Source organism: Artibeus jamaicensis, unplaced genomic scaffold, assembly GCF_021234435.1.
Source record: "Artibeus jamaicensis isolate MK-2021 breed Jamaican fruit bat unplaced genomic scaffold, CSHL_Jam_final scaffold_537, whole genome shotgun sequence".
Lineage (NCBI taxonomy): Eukaryota > Metazoa > Chordata > Mammalia > Chiroptera > Phyllostomidae > Artibeus > Artibeus jamaicensis.
In genome coordinates, this window is record NW_026522047.1 from 212,118 (window position 1) to 227,162 (window position 15,045).

The window sequence follows — 15,045 nt, forward strand, 5'->3', positions numbered from 1 at the left end:
AAGCACAGAGCAGCACCCGGAACCCAGGCCACGCGGGCGCTCCTCTGCCAGGGCCAGCAGCTTTAGCTGTGGGCCAGCGTGGGTGACTTGCCTACTGGGCTACACAACAAAAGGGGGTCCTGCATCCCCCAGGACCCCTGCCCCACCCCGGCCTGCGCCATCCCAGCCTCGGAGCCCCTTGGAGAAAATCGGCTAGGCTGACCCACCGAGGCTGACCCACCGGAGCAACCTGAGGTGGGATGGGGGAGGAGGGCTTCTTGGAGGAGGTGGCGCCTCCATAGAGCCTATGACTGTGGATCCCCAGGGAGGGAGGGCATGCCAGGGGGAGGGAAGAGCACGGGCAGGGCCCAAGCTTGGAGCAGCGTTGATGGGGTGGACAACGGTGGGCTCAGGAGCGTGGAGTCTGGGTGGGGTCCACGCCTCAGGGTGCCCTGCGGGTCACAGCAAGGTCCTGGGGCGTCCCGGGGGGCTGGGAGTGACCAGGAGGAGAAGTGCCCTGGCTTGTGTACTGGAGATCCCTGTGGGCACCCCCGAGCTGTGGGATCCAGGTGACAGGTCGTCACGCAGGCAGCCCACACGGGTTTACTGAGCACCTAACTGTGTGCTCAGCTCTGGGCCAGGTGCTTGGGCTAGTTTGCTCACAGCCCGGACTGCCCTCATGTGGCCGGCCTTGGAGTGCACAGGTGTGTGTGTGCACACACGTGTGTGTGCGTGTGTGGGAGAGGGCCAACAGTACCCGCTGTGTGTGGTGTGGGAGGAAATCCTTCGCCGGCTGAGCATGTCGGCCTTGCTGGGTGCACCGGGCAGCCGTTGCCAGGCTCTGAGCCTTGTGTTCTGGAAGGGGCCTCTGGGCTGCGTGCTCATCGGGGTGGGGGGCAGTTCGGGTGCCCCTGCAGTCCCAGTGGGGGTGGTGGCGGAGGGTGTGAGGGGCGGGATTCTGCACATCTCGGCAGGAAGGGCCGACAGGTGTCCTGAGGGTTGGCTGTGGGCCTGCCCGGGAGCAGCCATCAGCTGAGCAGGGCTGGGGGCACGGTTCTCGGGGTGGGGCTACTGGGGCTCAGTGCCCGAGGGGGTGGGGAGGACTTAGGGCCCTGAGTGCAGATGAGCCCTGGTGTGGGTTGAGGAGGGGTCCCAAGGAAAGTACTTTGGACAGCGCTTGTTACAGCTCTTATATTCCCCAGGGGCCACCTCAAGAGTCACCTCTTCAGGGATGCGAACAAGGTTTGGGTTGGGGCTGGGCCAGGGCAGGCGGCAGGGTGGGATGTGGGTCTCCTGCAGGCCCCTCCCCCTCTCAGCCCCGCCAGGTGCAGTTTCAGGCCTTCGCCAGAAGGGGGCAGCAGCGGCTGCAGCACGTTGCTACTTCCCAGTCTCAGGTGACCCCATCCTGGGCAGTCAGACTCCGGCTTGGCGTCCTTGAAGTCATAGGGCACACCCCAACCCATGCAGCTCCATCTCGGAGGTGGTGGGGCTAAGGGGCGGGGCTGGCAGGTGCCGAGGAACCTTCCAGAACTGGGGTGTGTGAGGACTCCTTGGAGGAGGGTTCTGGGGCCGGCCCTTCTCAGCTTTGTCACTTCCTTTTCCCCTGCAGGTGGGTTCGTGGGGCTGATCCCTTCAGCCACGCACAGCTGCATCCCTGGCAGAGGCTCTGCCAGCCGGTGGGGGGTTGCCACCTGCCTCCAGTGGTCCAGGCACCCGTGTCCAGGAGGAAGGAGGGCAGAGGCCGGGGGTCCTGGGATGGGCAAGGGCCCACCTCTCACCCTCCGAGTGCTGGGCCCGGTGCCGGGACACAGGGTTCCACATGGTGGGTGGCGGCACTGCAGGGCTCATGGCAGCCGATGGCCACAGCTGAGAGGGTTCATGGAGCCTCGCTGGGGAAGCTGCTGGGCTGTGTCCTGCGGCCGGAGCTCTGGGCCCTCGGGTGACCGCTGGGTATGCTGCGGGGTGGCCACAGCCCCTTCCCTCTGCAGCCGGAAGAGAGGGGAGCAGGACCCTTACCCAGGCACCACCTGCCTAGCTCGTCCGGGGCCGAGGCATTTCCCGGACGTGGGGCCCCCCATGGGTCCCTCCGGACTTGGAGGAAGGAAGGGAAGAGGCTTGGGGGGCACTGCAAGGTCATGGGGCCCCACTTCTAGGCCCCTAGAGGGCTGCCTTCCCCCGGCTTCTGGACAGGGGTAGGAACAGCAGTTCCAAAGGAGGGCTGTCCGTCCAGGGGGCCGGAGGGGCAAGGGCCCCGAGGGACAGGCAGCCTGGAGTCAGGCAGGGACGGGCCTGGGAACGTCATAGGAAAGCTGGGCTCAGAGGGCAGCACACACCTGTTCGCCAGGCTGGGCTGGGGGAAACCGAGGCGGGGGGGGGGGCGGCCACCAGAAGAAACTGCCTGGTGCTCTGAGCTTCCATGTCATGTCCAGCACCTTCCAGAACCTCCAGCCCCTGGGAACTCGGCAGAGTCCAGAAAGAAGCAGGTGGGACTTCCGGAAGCCAGGAGAGGCCGAGAACCCACGCACCCTCCACATCCTAGAGTGCCCCACGGTCCCCTGGTCACCTCCCCCTGCCTGGGTGGCAGTTGCAGGGATCCCAGTCATTTGGCTTCTGCTGGGGACAGCCACGCAGGCATCTCCAGAAGGTTCGGCCCAGCCTCCCTAGTGATCTGCTCTGGGCGCCTGGGCCCCAACTGCTGAGAGCTGGGGCGGTGGGGGGTGGGGGTGGGGGTGGGCTCCTGCCCCGGGCCCGTTGCCTGCTGCTCTGCACCAGGCCGGCCAGGTCTGGCTCACACTTTGCAAACCAAAGAAGCAGGAGCTGCCCCACAGGACTTGGTGCAAGTCACGGCCCTGGCCACGCCCCAGACCCGTCTCATGGGGCCACTGGCCTGCAGCCCAGGGGACTTGGTTTGTTCATGTATTTCTGCCTCTGCCCACCAGCCTGGAAGCCCCTGGAGGGGAGGGTGCCCTGAGGTCCTGGTAAGTTGGGTGTCTGCTGGCTGGATGGGTGGACATGGACGAGGACACCAACTGGACACCCCCAGGCCAGGCCCTGACCTGACACAGTGAGGGGTGGCCAGTGGAGCGCTGCCAGCAGGGACCAAGCTGGGACTGGACCAGCTTTGCAGTCAGCCCCGCTGGGCTCTCCACGACTCACCTCGACAAGGGTCCTGTCCTCTCAAGCCTCAGTGTCTCCATCTGTGAAATGGGGACAAGAGGAAGGAACCCTGCTTCACAGGGTGCCTGGGAGGATCATGCGAGTTGATTCCACAGGAAGGGCCAGGCATGGGGCCACCAGCTGCTGGGCCCTGGGCACTGGGTGTGTGCAGCTGGGGAGGTGGCTGTTCGGTGGGGACAGAGTCACTTCAGTCCTCACAGTCTGTGTCCCAGACTCCTCTGATCCCCGGGGGCAGTGGCTGGTGCTGGCATTGCCCAGGCTGCTTACTATGCAAATAATGTTTTACTCGGTCAGGTCGTTGTTAGGGGCTGCACGTCCTTGGGGGGGGCAGTGCCTTATTGGTGTTGGAGTCTCCCCACCAGCCCATCACCCGGGCTCTGCACCTGTCCAGTTTTTAAGATGTTTTTCATTTATTGATTTTAGAGAGAGAGGAAGGGAGAGAAAAACATCGACTCCTTGTGTGTGCCCTGACTGGGGACTGAACCTGCAACCCTGAGTGTATCAGGCTGATGCTCTAACCCGCTGAGACACACAGCCAGGGCAGCTGGGTGGTGTCCAGTGCTGGGCCGAGTCCTGCCCACTCCTCTGGGCTGCTGGTGTGGGTGGTGTGGTGGCCCCTGGGCCTGACCCAGAGGGCGTGGCCTCGGAGCCAGACAGAGGAGACACAGAGGAGAAGCCACTTGCCCAAGGTCACACAGCTGGGAAGAGGGAGCCCACAGGGTTGCCGGGTCGCAGCCCCACCCCGCCCCTGCCCATTCTTCCAGCGGATGCTGCTAGCATGGAGTGGCCAGGGGGACACGCCAGATGCCACCATCCAGAACCTGGGTGTAGCACTCGGCCCACCTCCCTGGACCACAGCTGGTCCCCCCCCACGTTCCCCCCCATGTCCTCCATCCTAACCCTGCATCCTTGGGTCCCGGAGCGGGGGGCACTAGGCCCACCTCGTCTCTCTCCCAACCTCTGCGGTGGCACCATTGCATCAGAGGACCCTGGGCCCAAGCAGGAACCCTCGGGCACTTCCAGCGGCAGGCGGCCCCCCAGCCTCTCCAGCCCTCGCTTGCACTCAGACACCACCGGCCCCGATGGACCCCCACCCAGGCCTGGGCTCCTCTCTTCTCAGGCTCCGCCCCCCCCCCAAACCTGGAGCGGGCCCTGATGGGGGCTCCTGCTCTTCCCCACTTCGGGCCGTCCTACCCCGAGCCACCCCAGGATCTGTGAAGGTTCAGAGTTAGTACCTGGCTGTGGGCGGTTTGGAGGGGGACCCCAGGGCTCCCTTGGGTGGTAGTCTATTTGGGGGTGTGGCTGCTGATGGAGATGGTGGGGCGCACACCATCACCCCGCTCAGGCCTGCTTGCTCAACTGCTGCTCCCCAGGCCATGCTCCTGCCGGGACACGGGAGCTTTCTTGGGGGTTTGAGGGGGCTGGGTCCCAGGGTCCCAGTGGGTGCCCCCTGCAGCCACCCAGGCCCCGGGGCTGGGGCCAGCAGGGGTGGGCGGGTGCAGGCCAAAAGGGGGCTTCAATCAGCGGCACTGACGGTGAGGGAAGGCAGAGGGCGCTGAGAGGCCGGCAGCTGCAGGGGGACAGGGCAGGAAGAGGAAGAGGAGGAGCTGGAGGAGAAGGGAGGGAAAGAGGAAGGGGCGGAGGGCTGGAGGGCGGCAGAGGGGCAGGCCGGAGGGGAGGGGGAGGGAAAGGGAGAGGAAGAGGGGGGAGGGGAGGGGAAAAGAAGGGGGAGGGGGGAAGAGGAGGGGGGGCCGGCTTTCTCTTCAGCCTGATCTCCCCCCTCTCCCCTCCCTGCTCCTTGGCCCCCATGCCCCCAGCCACTCGGATGCTATTTCCCACTAAGGTGTAAGTGACAGGCCCCCACCCAACACGGCGGGGGTGAAAATGAAGCTTCCCCCCTACAAAGCCGAGACTGGCTGCACTGGGCAGACGCCCCCATCTTAGACTTGAGGAGACTGGGGGCCACAGAGACTGAGGCCTTGCCCAAGTCACCCGTGATGTGCGGATGAGTGAGGTGGGCAGCGGGGCCCGTGGGGCTGGGGTTCTCTTTCCCAGTCCCCCGGCCGTGGGCCCACAGGCTGCTGGCGGCGATGCCGTCTGTGGACACCAGGGGGCAGCAGGCGCCCAGCTTTGGGCCCCAGGGCCTGGGGCGGGCTGGAGGGCGGGGAGGTGGCCGGACTGGTCTGGCAGGCGGCCCAGGGCCTGCCGCCCCTGCCTCAGCCTCCAGCCCTCCGTGCCCAGGCTGTCGGGGGAGGGAGGGGACGGGCACCCCTTCGTCTGAGCCCCCACTTCTGTGCAGCCCTGGCCTCCAGGAGGACCGGCCAGGGTCTGGCCGCTTTTCCCTCCTGTCCTTGTCCTATTAAACTGCGGTTCACCTTCCAAACTCGGCTGGGAGGACGTGGGAAGACGTGAGGAGTGAATGCACGGGGGAGCGGAGTGGGGAAGGCTCCCCTCCCCGGCCCAGGACAGGCAGAGGCCTGGGACCCACTCCGCACAGCGGGGACCCGCTGTGGGGGCAGGGGTCTTGTCCCCGTGTCCGCTCACTCGGGGGTGCTCTGCTGATGTCCACAGCGAGGTCGCTGCCAAGGTCTAGGAAGGCCGGGGAGCTCTGCCTCTACTTCCTCCATAACTGCAGGCCGATCCCAGCCGTGGGGGGAGGAACGGGGTGCTCACGGGGACCCTCGCCTCTCCTTCCTGGCACTTCTGGCTTCTCTGAACACCACGTGGCGGGGGGGGGGGCTGGTGTAGCCCTCAGGCAGATGTTGACTCACAGGGGTCCCCACTAACCCAAGAAGACGGGACAGAAAGTCGGGGGCGGGGCGCGCACAGCAGGCCGGAGGTCCAGGGGGGAGGGGTCGGCTCCTGCAGGGTTTGTTTTTCGTGCCGTTTCCCTTGGTGGCCAGTCTGTGTGCTGTGTGTGGGCCTGAGGAGGGGGCCCCAGGGGACTCAGACGTGGCCACGGAGAGTGGTGTGGCAAGTCCCTGCTCACGCGGGGACCCTCCCCCGCGCCCCACTCCGGCCCTGGGAGGGTCTGGCCGCGGCGGAGATGACCGATGGTCCTGGGTCTCCTGGGCTGTTCATTGTTGACACCAGAAAAGTTCCCGAACCAGCTCGGAGGCCCCCTCCCCCCCGTCCCCGCTTGAGACCCGAGGGTCCGTGGCCCCGGGGCCGGGTGGGGTTGGGGGCTGCTCCCTGTTCCCGCCGCCCCTCCCCCCGGGCCTGAGGACGCGGCCCGGACCCCGCGCCCGAGGCAGCCCTGTAACCAGAACTGTCGAATCGCGGCGCGCGGCCTGCGGACGCGTCCCCGGAGGGAGGCCGGCACCTGCGGAGGACGTGCCTGGCAGCCGCCGCGAGAACAGCCCGTCCTGGGGGGGCCGGGGCGGGGCGAGCGAGCGGAGCGCGGGAACTCGGTGCGGGAGGAAGGTTCTGGCGCAGGCGCTGGGCCCCCGCCAAGGCGCCGGAAAGCCTCCCCCTGCTCGGGCGCGGAGCCGGCCTCCGCCTGTCGCTGGGGGCTGGCTGGTTAATCTGTAACTCCCCACACCCTCGGGGCCTCCAGGGCCCCTCGTGGGAGGAGAAGGGAGGCCCAGGGGCCGGGGCCTTCCAGGGAGTCTCACCACGTCTGTCCGGGGCCCTCAGGAAGGACCACCGTGGGCACCCCTCGAGTGCTGTGGGGGGGGGGTGTTGGACGAAGCAGTGAGGGCTTTTCCCCGGTGGGGTGCGAGGGGGACGGGTCGAGCCCTGCACAGGGGAAGGCAGATGGGCCTGGCAGGAGCGCGGTCGCCTCCGGAGGGGGGCGTGCCAGAGGGGTCAGCTCTCCGGGACAGGGCTGTGCCTCACCCCTGCCAGCCCCTGCTCCGGGACTTGTGGGGCTGTCGGGAGGTGAGCCCTGGGACCCTGGACTCCCCTCCCCCTGCCACTGTGCCCACGAGGCCCCTGCGGAAGCCCCGAGGAAGCCCCGTGGAAGGCTCAGGGCTGGGGGCAGGCACGGGTCTGCCCCAGGGAGCGCTGGGGAGTTAGGACACACCGACTCCGAGCCTCCGGTTCCTGCCTCGCAAATCGGGCATCGACGCACCCCCTCTGCGGGCTCTTGGAAGGATCCGTGAGGCCGGGAGCACCGCCACGCGGGGCAGGCGTGGGGTGGCTGACGTCGTCTTGGGTTGCGTTACCCCTCCGGCCCCTCAGTAGGCGCCGCCCTGGCCAGCGCCAGCGAGGCCGCCGGAGGGGCGCAGGCACAGACGCCCCCGCGGGGCGCCGGAGCACTGGAGGGGTCCGCCCCGCCACGCAGGCTGCCCCAGTGGGTTTCCAGAGCAGCTCCGCGGGGCTCGGGGGGAGAAGGGAGGGTTGGGCAGTTGCGAGGCGCTGCTGCAGCCATCGGGCACCAGGGGGCAGCATGGGGCCGGGGACGGAGCGGCCTCTCTCCGGCCAGAATCTGCGAAACGAGCCTCGGCCTCCGGAGCTGTGAAAGGAGCCCGGATATCCAGCCCGCGCGGGGAGAGCTAAACCCCACCACGGGCTGGGTGTGGGCTCACCGTCTTGACCACTATAAGCCACAGAGAGCTCGCCTTCCCGAACCTCCGTCTCCCCATCTCGAAAATGCCCAGGCCCTGCTCGGGAGTGCACCTCCCATGCCAGTGGACTGAGACAAAACCAGCGTTTGCTCCTCACCCCATGGCCGTGGGGCCGGTGCGTGGAGGGCGCTGGCCGGTGGCCCTGCTCTGCGTGGCCCCACAGGGCTTCCCTGCCCTGGGGCTCTGCTGTCCCAGGTGTCCGTTCCCGGCTCCCCACTGGCCGGCGTCCCGGAGAGGAGAGGGCTGAGGAGCAGAGCCCCTCTGTTCCCATTTGTGGCCAAGACTGGAGGCCTGTCCACGTGCTCGGAGGACAAGGGCGACGGAGTGAATGTGTGACCACTCAGAAGCACAAACGTGCTGCAAGAGGACAGCAGGAGGCTGGGTGCTCCTGACACCCCCACAAGGGCCCCCCCACGCCCAGGCACTCGGGAGTTGGGGCGCTGGGGCAGCCGGGGGCAGTCCCGGCTGGTCCTGGGAACCAGCTGTTCGCAGCAACACGTACAAGCATTGTTTCTGTTGCTTTCTTTCTTCCTTCGGAAATATTTTTAATTACAAACGGAGCTTGGTTGTTGCATCCACACAGATGCTGGCCTGCTCGGGCCCCTTGGGCTGGAAGGGGCCTCTGGCTCCCAGCCCCCAGCCCCACCGCTGCCCTCAGCCAGCTTTGTCCCCGGCGGAGAGGGCGGGGCCGGCCCCGGCCCAGGACCCGCAGGTTCGGTAAGCTGGTGGGTGCCCTTCCTGATTCAGTTCGGGGTCACAGACTCAGAGAAGGCCACCTCTCTGCTCAGGAAGGAGGTGGTCCCGTGGCCCCCGGGGGAACAGAAGACGAAGCCGGGAAGCTGGGGGAGGGTCCAGCCTGAACCTCGCTCCTTCCCGGCCGAGGGGCCCCTGCAGCTCCTTTCTGGGGAAACAGGCGAGGCCCAGCCACGGCCACACTTCGTGACGTGAGGCGTGTGGGAATGTGTCACTCCCAGTTCTTGGAGGCAGGACTCAGTGTCACACGCTGCTGGGCTTCTTGCCGTGGGGGTTCTGGGGCCCACCTGCCAGAAGCAGCTGGCAGTCATGGAGGGTTCGGGTGGGGGTGGTTGGTGGTCCCCAGCCCATCAGCGCGGGGCCGGCTGGGGGCTGGTCCAGAGCGAGTGCCTTCCTTTCTCCAGGAAGGGAGAGGACCCGGAGGACGGGCCATGGCACCCCGACCTCCGGGCCATGCCGGGGGCTGTGTGCTCCATATGTTGTGGTCGCTGCCTGCCGTGGCCCTGAGCCACACGGGATGGGAAGGCCCTGCCTCCTTCTATCCCCAGGCCAGGTGACATCAGAGGCCCATGGCCCGGGGGAGCCGGCTGTGGTCAAGCTGTGGTCAGTTCCTCCTATTTTCCCGAAGACAAAAACAGCGGCACCCACGCTTGTAAATGCAGTGCACTGAAAATAAAGAAATCAACACCCCAAATTGCCTTCGTTTCTGCTTTCGAGAACCCCTAATGGCACCCTGCCTGGCCCTCCCCTGGGTAGGTGCACTCCCCCGTTTGTCCCCTCCTTGCTTCAAGCCTCTTCTCCCCCGCCCCCCCCCCGCCCCTCAGTACAACACACAGACACACGGGTTCACGGTGTCCGGTCCAGGTGTGCTGGGAGCCGCCCACCACCCCAGCAGTGGGGCTGAGGGCTCGGGCTCCTCTGGTCCTCGGCTCTCAGGCCGAGACAGGCCAGGCCCAGGGGAAAGCAGCAGGAAGTTAAGGTCCTCCGTGGCCCAGCGCGGTGGGAACAGCCACGGGGAGGACCAGGGGCTGGGCCAAGGGGTGCTATGTGGGGAGGAGGGCCGTGGGCCCCGGCGGGCACTCCCCCCCTCTGGGTCAGCCTCCCCAACCCCTTGGGTGGCACGCCCCTTCATTCTTAGGGGCGTCCTTTCCCCAACAACCAACAGTATTTTCTGGGCACGTCTGAAGGGGTGCTGCCCCCCAGTAGGAAAGTGGAGAGGGGCAACTCCTGTAGCAGAGCGGGGCTCCACAGGGCACGCGGGCTCTCCAAGGGACAAGGGACCAGGCTGGCACCGAGGATTAGCAGGACCGGTCAAGCCCCCCCCTCCCGGAGGAGCCTCCAGGGCCCCGCGCAGCACCCCATCCAGCCGCCAGTCTGCGCAGTTGTCCCACGTGGCCCCGCACAGCCCGGAGTGGCCTGGGCCCGGCCTGAGGGTGCCGGCCGACGGCGACATGATGGGCACAACCCAGGACGGGCTGAGCAGGCTGGGAGGGCCCCGAGCTCCTGAGGCTTCGGACCGGGCCGCAGGGGGAGGAGGTCCAGAACTCAAAGTGTCCCACACTTCGCCGCCGTCGCGGTGAAAGAGGGGAGCTGACCCACCTCCCTCTGGCCGCCCCCTTCTTCCTGCTCCAGAGCTTTAGGGCGAGCAGGTGTGTTAGGTCTCCAGGTGCGCGGAGCCCTCTCGGAGACGCAAGCCCTGGGCGCAGCAAGCCGCGCAGGGGAGCAGCCGGAGACCCCCATCTCGCTCCAGCCAGGGGCGAGTTGCCCGCGGCGGGTTAAAGCCCCGTCAGCTGGCGCGGGAAGCCCAGTGGCGAAAGCTGGCGGCGGGTTGGGCACCCTCGAGGGGCGAGTCAGTCCGGGACCGCCGCTCGCCGAGCCGGAGAGGGCGCGCCGGCCGAGGGGGGGCGCCCGAGTTCCTGCTGCCGCGCGGCCCCCGCGGGCAGACAAAGGAGCCAACGCGGGGCGGGGGAGATGGGGCGAGGGGGCGGGGCGCCGCGGTGTCACGTTACCGCCCGCAGCGCCCTTTAACTCTGGTCCCGCCCCCCGAGCCCGCTCCCCGCGCCCGCGCCCCGCCAATCCGCCCGCTCGCCCCGCCCGCCCCGGGTGGGTGTGTGCTCGCGGCCAATGGGCGGCGCGCGGGGGCCGGGCCGCGGGCCGAGTGGGGGGAGCGGCGCGGGCCAATCGAGGCGGTGTTGTTGAAACTGAAAATACTACTTTATGCTAATCGCGGTGGGGCCCGCGAGCTGTGGGCGTGGGACCCTCGAGTATAAAGGGGCGCGCGAAGGCTGGGCGTTCCACAGCCAAGTGCTCAGCGCTCGGTGGGTGCCAACCAGGCCAAAGCCACCCGAGCGAGCGAGGACAGGCATCGAGGGGGCGCGGCCCGACCACAGAGCGAGCGAGACTCAGGAGCCGTTCACGGCCCGACAGCCAGGTAGCCGCCGCGCCCGCCGCGTCCCTTTGCAAATGCAGACTCCGACTGCGCGGGGTGTCCCTTGCGCCCGGCCTTCGCCCTCCTCTTCTCCTTCTCCTTCTCCTCCTCTTCCTCTCCTCTCCTCTCCTCTCCCACGGCCCGGGACCCTGCGGTCCCTGGCCATGTCCGACGTGTATCTCTGCAGCGAATTGGCAATGGAGCGTCTTGTCTCCCGCCGCGCCTATCCCCAGATAGCGCGCAGCAGCGCCTGCCGTAGCCTCTTCGGGCCGGTGGACCACGAGGAGCTGAGCCGCGAGCTGCAGATGCGCCTCGCGGAGCTGAATGCCGAGGACCAGCGCCGCTGGGACTACAACTTCCAGCAGGACGTGCCGCTGCGGGGCCCCGGGCGCCTGCAGTGGACCGAGGTGGACAGCGAGTCCGTGCCCGCCTTCTACCGCGAGACGGTGCAGGTGGGGCGCTGCCGCCTGTTCCTGCCGCCCCGGCCCCGCCCGGAAGGCGCGGGTGCTAACCCGCCCCCCGGGCCGCCGGCTGACGAGCCCCTCGACGGCCTGGAGGAGGCGCCGGCGTCGCCCGACAGCGGCCCGGCCGTGGCTCCGGCCCCGGCCCCCGCCGCGGCGCCGCCAGAGAGCGCTGAGCAGGAGGCGGGACCGCCGCCGCGCAACCAGGAGCCCCAGGCTGAGCCGCTGCACTCAGGGATGTCGGGGCGCCCCGCGGCGGGCACTGCGGCCACCTCCGCCGCAGCGGCCACCGCCGCGGCCGCTGCCACCACTGCCGCTGCTGCCGCCGCGGCCGGAGCTGGAGGAGCTGGGATCAAGAAGCTGCCCGGGCCTCTGATTTCTGGTGAGTCCCGCTCGGCCCCGCCCCAGCCCGGTCCGGCCGCGCTTTGTCCAGCTGGCCGTGCTCCCGGCCCTGGGGGGGCTCGGGGGGTCCCCGCCTTCTCCCGTGGCGTTAAAGGGCCCGCCCGCGGTCCCCGCCCTGTTGTTGTGCTCCGGGGCCGCTCTCTAGGGCGGGAGGGATGGGACGGCGCGCTCTGGCCACGGGAGTCCCTCCCCGGGCGTGGCGACCGTGGCGCGGAGGGGGTTAAGTGCGCGCGGCAGCCCCGGGGGGCTTGGCCGCGGGACGGGGGGAATGCTTCCGCAGCGCATCGCGCGGCGACGTAAACAAAGCTGACCGGCGGTGGACCTGAGCGCGGGCGGGGATGGTCGCCCCCACCCCAGCCGCTCTTAGGCTCCCTCGCACGCCCCGCCCTGACCCGCAGCGCGCGCTGTCGCCGCAGACTTCTTTGCCAAGCGCAAGAGATCTGCTCCGGAGGCCAAGCCCAACGAGGTCCCTGCGGGATGCAACGCTTCTGGCGGCGCCCCGCCCGTGGGCTCCCCGGAGCAAACCCCGCGCAAGCGTCTGCGATGAGGTGAGTGTGGTGGCTGGGGGCGCGGGGAGGGGTCCCTGGGGTCCCCTTGGTCGCCGCGGTCTTCTGCCCACCTCACTGTGCCCGTCTCTCTGCTCCCCGCAGCCTCACACCCAAAGAGCCCCGAGGGAACCCGCTGGGCAGCCGACAGAAAAAGAGCGCTGGGCCTCGGCCGGGACCGTCCTTGTAGCAGCGACCGGTGGCAAGCCGCCACCGGCAGCGTTTGGTTTTGTGTTAAAGTTTGAAAACTGTGCAATGTATTAATATCTCCTTTATATCTAAATGTATTCTGCACGGAGAGCACACTGGTCCCAAGGTGTAAAGCTTTAAGAGTCATTTATATAAAATGTTTAATCTCTGCTGAAACTCAGTGCAAAAAAAAAAATGAAAAAAAGAAAAAAAAAGGAAAAAAACATGTATATTTGTACAAAAAGTTTAAAAAAAAATTATACTAACTTATATTTTCTATTTATGTCGAGGCGTGGGCCGCTCTGCCTTGCAGTAGCTTGGTTACTGGTTATGCCAAAGGCGCCCCCCCCCACCTGGTCACCCTGGTCGCCCACAAATGTAAATTTATTTTTGTAGCGGATTCCGGGGGGGTCGCTCACGAGCCCTAGCCGCCTGCCTGCCGCACCAGCCCACCTAGCTTGCAGTCTCTTCGCGCTTTCGCTCTGTCTTTTATTATTAGGGTTACTTTAAACTTGAAGACGACTCTGTTAAAAACGGTTCCTGAGCCGACTACACCACTGCTCCGGCCCCTCGTCCGCCGGGTTCCAAATAAAGAGGCCGACAAACGCTGCGACTCAGCTCTTTGTGTGCTTGTGCGGACTCGGGCTCCCCCGCCCGGCCCCCCCCCCAGAGCTAGGGAGATAGATTACCACCCGGGGGCGGCCCCGGAGGGGGGACGGTCTCCAGGCAGGCTGGCTGGCGCCCACCTGCTGCAGGCTCCTAATTTAGGGATGAGCGGCCCCGCCCGGCTCTGCGATCGTTCACACACATACACAGGTGCGGGCTGTGCCCCGAGACTCACTCCAAGGCAACTGCCACACCCAGCTGCCCTGCACTGAGCCCCGTGGGCCTCAGGTGGGCACCCACACTGCAGACCCCACTCCTGACTGCGGTCACCCCAGGGGCCCACCCACACAAGGTGGAGCCCCAGTCGCTCCTGAGGTTCGCAGAGACCCCTGAAGGGTTCTGGGCCTCTTGGCCCTGCGCTGGGGGAGGGGCGGCCCACAGGCCTGCTGGGTGGGGCAGGGGAGGGCAAGGGAAAGCCGGTGGGCTCCCTCAGGGCCCCTGTGGAAGAACTCCAGGCTGTGTCCGCCCTTGGACTTGGGGACCTCAGGCACACACTGGCATTCTGGTTTCAAAGTTCTCCCTTCAGTCATAAAGGGGAGACATTTAAAACAAAAACCGCTGACCTATAAACCTCTGAAAATCACGGCTTACAATGGGAAGGGTGACATAAAACAGCAAAACACAGAGGCCGGTGGCATTTTTGCTGGTGCCAGAAGAAGTGCAGGCCTTGTGTACCCTCAGTGACCAGTTTGGGGGCTGAAGTCCCCCCATGGTCAGGGACAAAGGCTGGGCTCAACCCTCACTTTTGGACACACACGTGGCCTTGCAGTTAACCCACTCCAACTGCCTAAGTCGGCCTGGCCTCGAGGCCCAGCAGGGGCTCGCCCCGTCCCCCCAGTGACAGCGGGGCCCCTGCCCCCTTCAGCTCCGAATCAGCCTGGTCGCCCCGGAATGCGGAATCGGATGGCACGGCTCAGACTCAGGCCCCAGCCTCCCCCTCCTGGGGGAGGGGGCCTGCTCTGACCCCCAATGTGAGGGCGGAGGTGGGGAGGGGAGCCGCGGGACCCCATCCCCCAGCTGAAAAGTGTTACTGATGACAGAACCTGGAGGGTGGGTGCCCTGCCGTCCCCAAGCACAGTGGCTACAGAGCCTTGGTCCCGCGGGCGGGGCGGCCGGATCCTGCCCGCTCTGTGGCTCACAGGTCTGGTGCCCAGGCCAGGGACCTGGCGGGGGAGTGTGTGGCAAGGGTGTGCCTCAGCGGTGGCTTTCTCTGCGGCACCGGGAGGGCTGCGTGGCTGAAGGTGGCCACCCGTGTTCTTTCTTGGGCAGTTTCTTCCGGGGGCTCGAGCTGGCAGGGGGGACCCAGAGGTCGCCCTATAGGGAAAAAGCACTGGGTGGTGAGTCTCCCGTATGACTCCGGGCACAGGTGGCCGGGCAGGCCCTCCTTCCCCTCCGTGGGCCTTGGCTTCCTGCCTCGGACGTCCTGGGAGAGGGTGACCCGGCCAGCCTGTGCTTGTCTGTGAGTGCCCCGCTGCCAGGACGGGCCCTTTCCTCCATGTCCCCCTGCACGGGGGACCCTCGGTGGGGATAATAATGACAATGACTGTGACGACCAGGACAAGGAGCCGTGAGGGCTCCCCGTGCTGGGTCCTTGCTCTGTGTCAGGCACTAGTCCACCTTCTGTGAGGTCCTGCCGGCCGGGGGACCACACCTTGGTCCCCGCTTGTTTAAGGAGGAAACTGAGGCAGGGAGAGACCTGTGCAAGGCTGAGCTGCCGCCCTGGGCAGGACTGGGGACCACGGGCCCAGAGCCACTGGGCTCTGCTTCCTGGAGCTCCATCTTCTCTCGCCCCTCACAGGGCGGGCCCAGGGTGCGGAGCAGAGCCAGGCCCCAGGGAGCGGAGCCTGGGCCTGCGGAGCCCGCTGGGCAGCCCGGCA

General features: G+C 67.1%; 1 protein-coding gene across 4 annotated transcripts; it reads left to right on the forward strand.

The window, feature by feature from the left end:
• The first annotated feature begins 10,670 nt into the window (after positions 1–10,670).
• Positions 10,671–12,561, forward strand: CDKN1C (cyclin dependent kinase inhibitor 1C). 4 transcript variants are annotated; one of them, XM_037156361.2, is made up of 4 exons: positions 10,672–10,908; positions 11,093–11,748; positions 12,167–12,316; positions 12,419–12,561. In XM_037156361.2, exons 2-3 carry the CDS (start codon positions 11,103–11,105, stop codon positions 12,313–12,315), a joined length of 795 nt encoding a protein of 264 aa, XP_037012256.2. In that variant the 5' UTR covers positions 10,672–10,908; positions 11,093–11,102; the 3' UTR covers position 12,316; positions 12,419–12,561. The 4 variants fall into 4 exon arrangements, with proteins under 4 accessions (XP_037012255.2, XP_037012256.2, XP_037012254.2 ...); XM_053658164.1 differs by having other exon boundaries at positions 10,756–10,908; positions 12,185–12,316; XM_037156360.2 differs by having other exon boundaries at positions 10,671–11,748.
• The last annotated feature ends 2,484 nt before the right edge of the window (positions 12,562–15,045 follow it).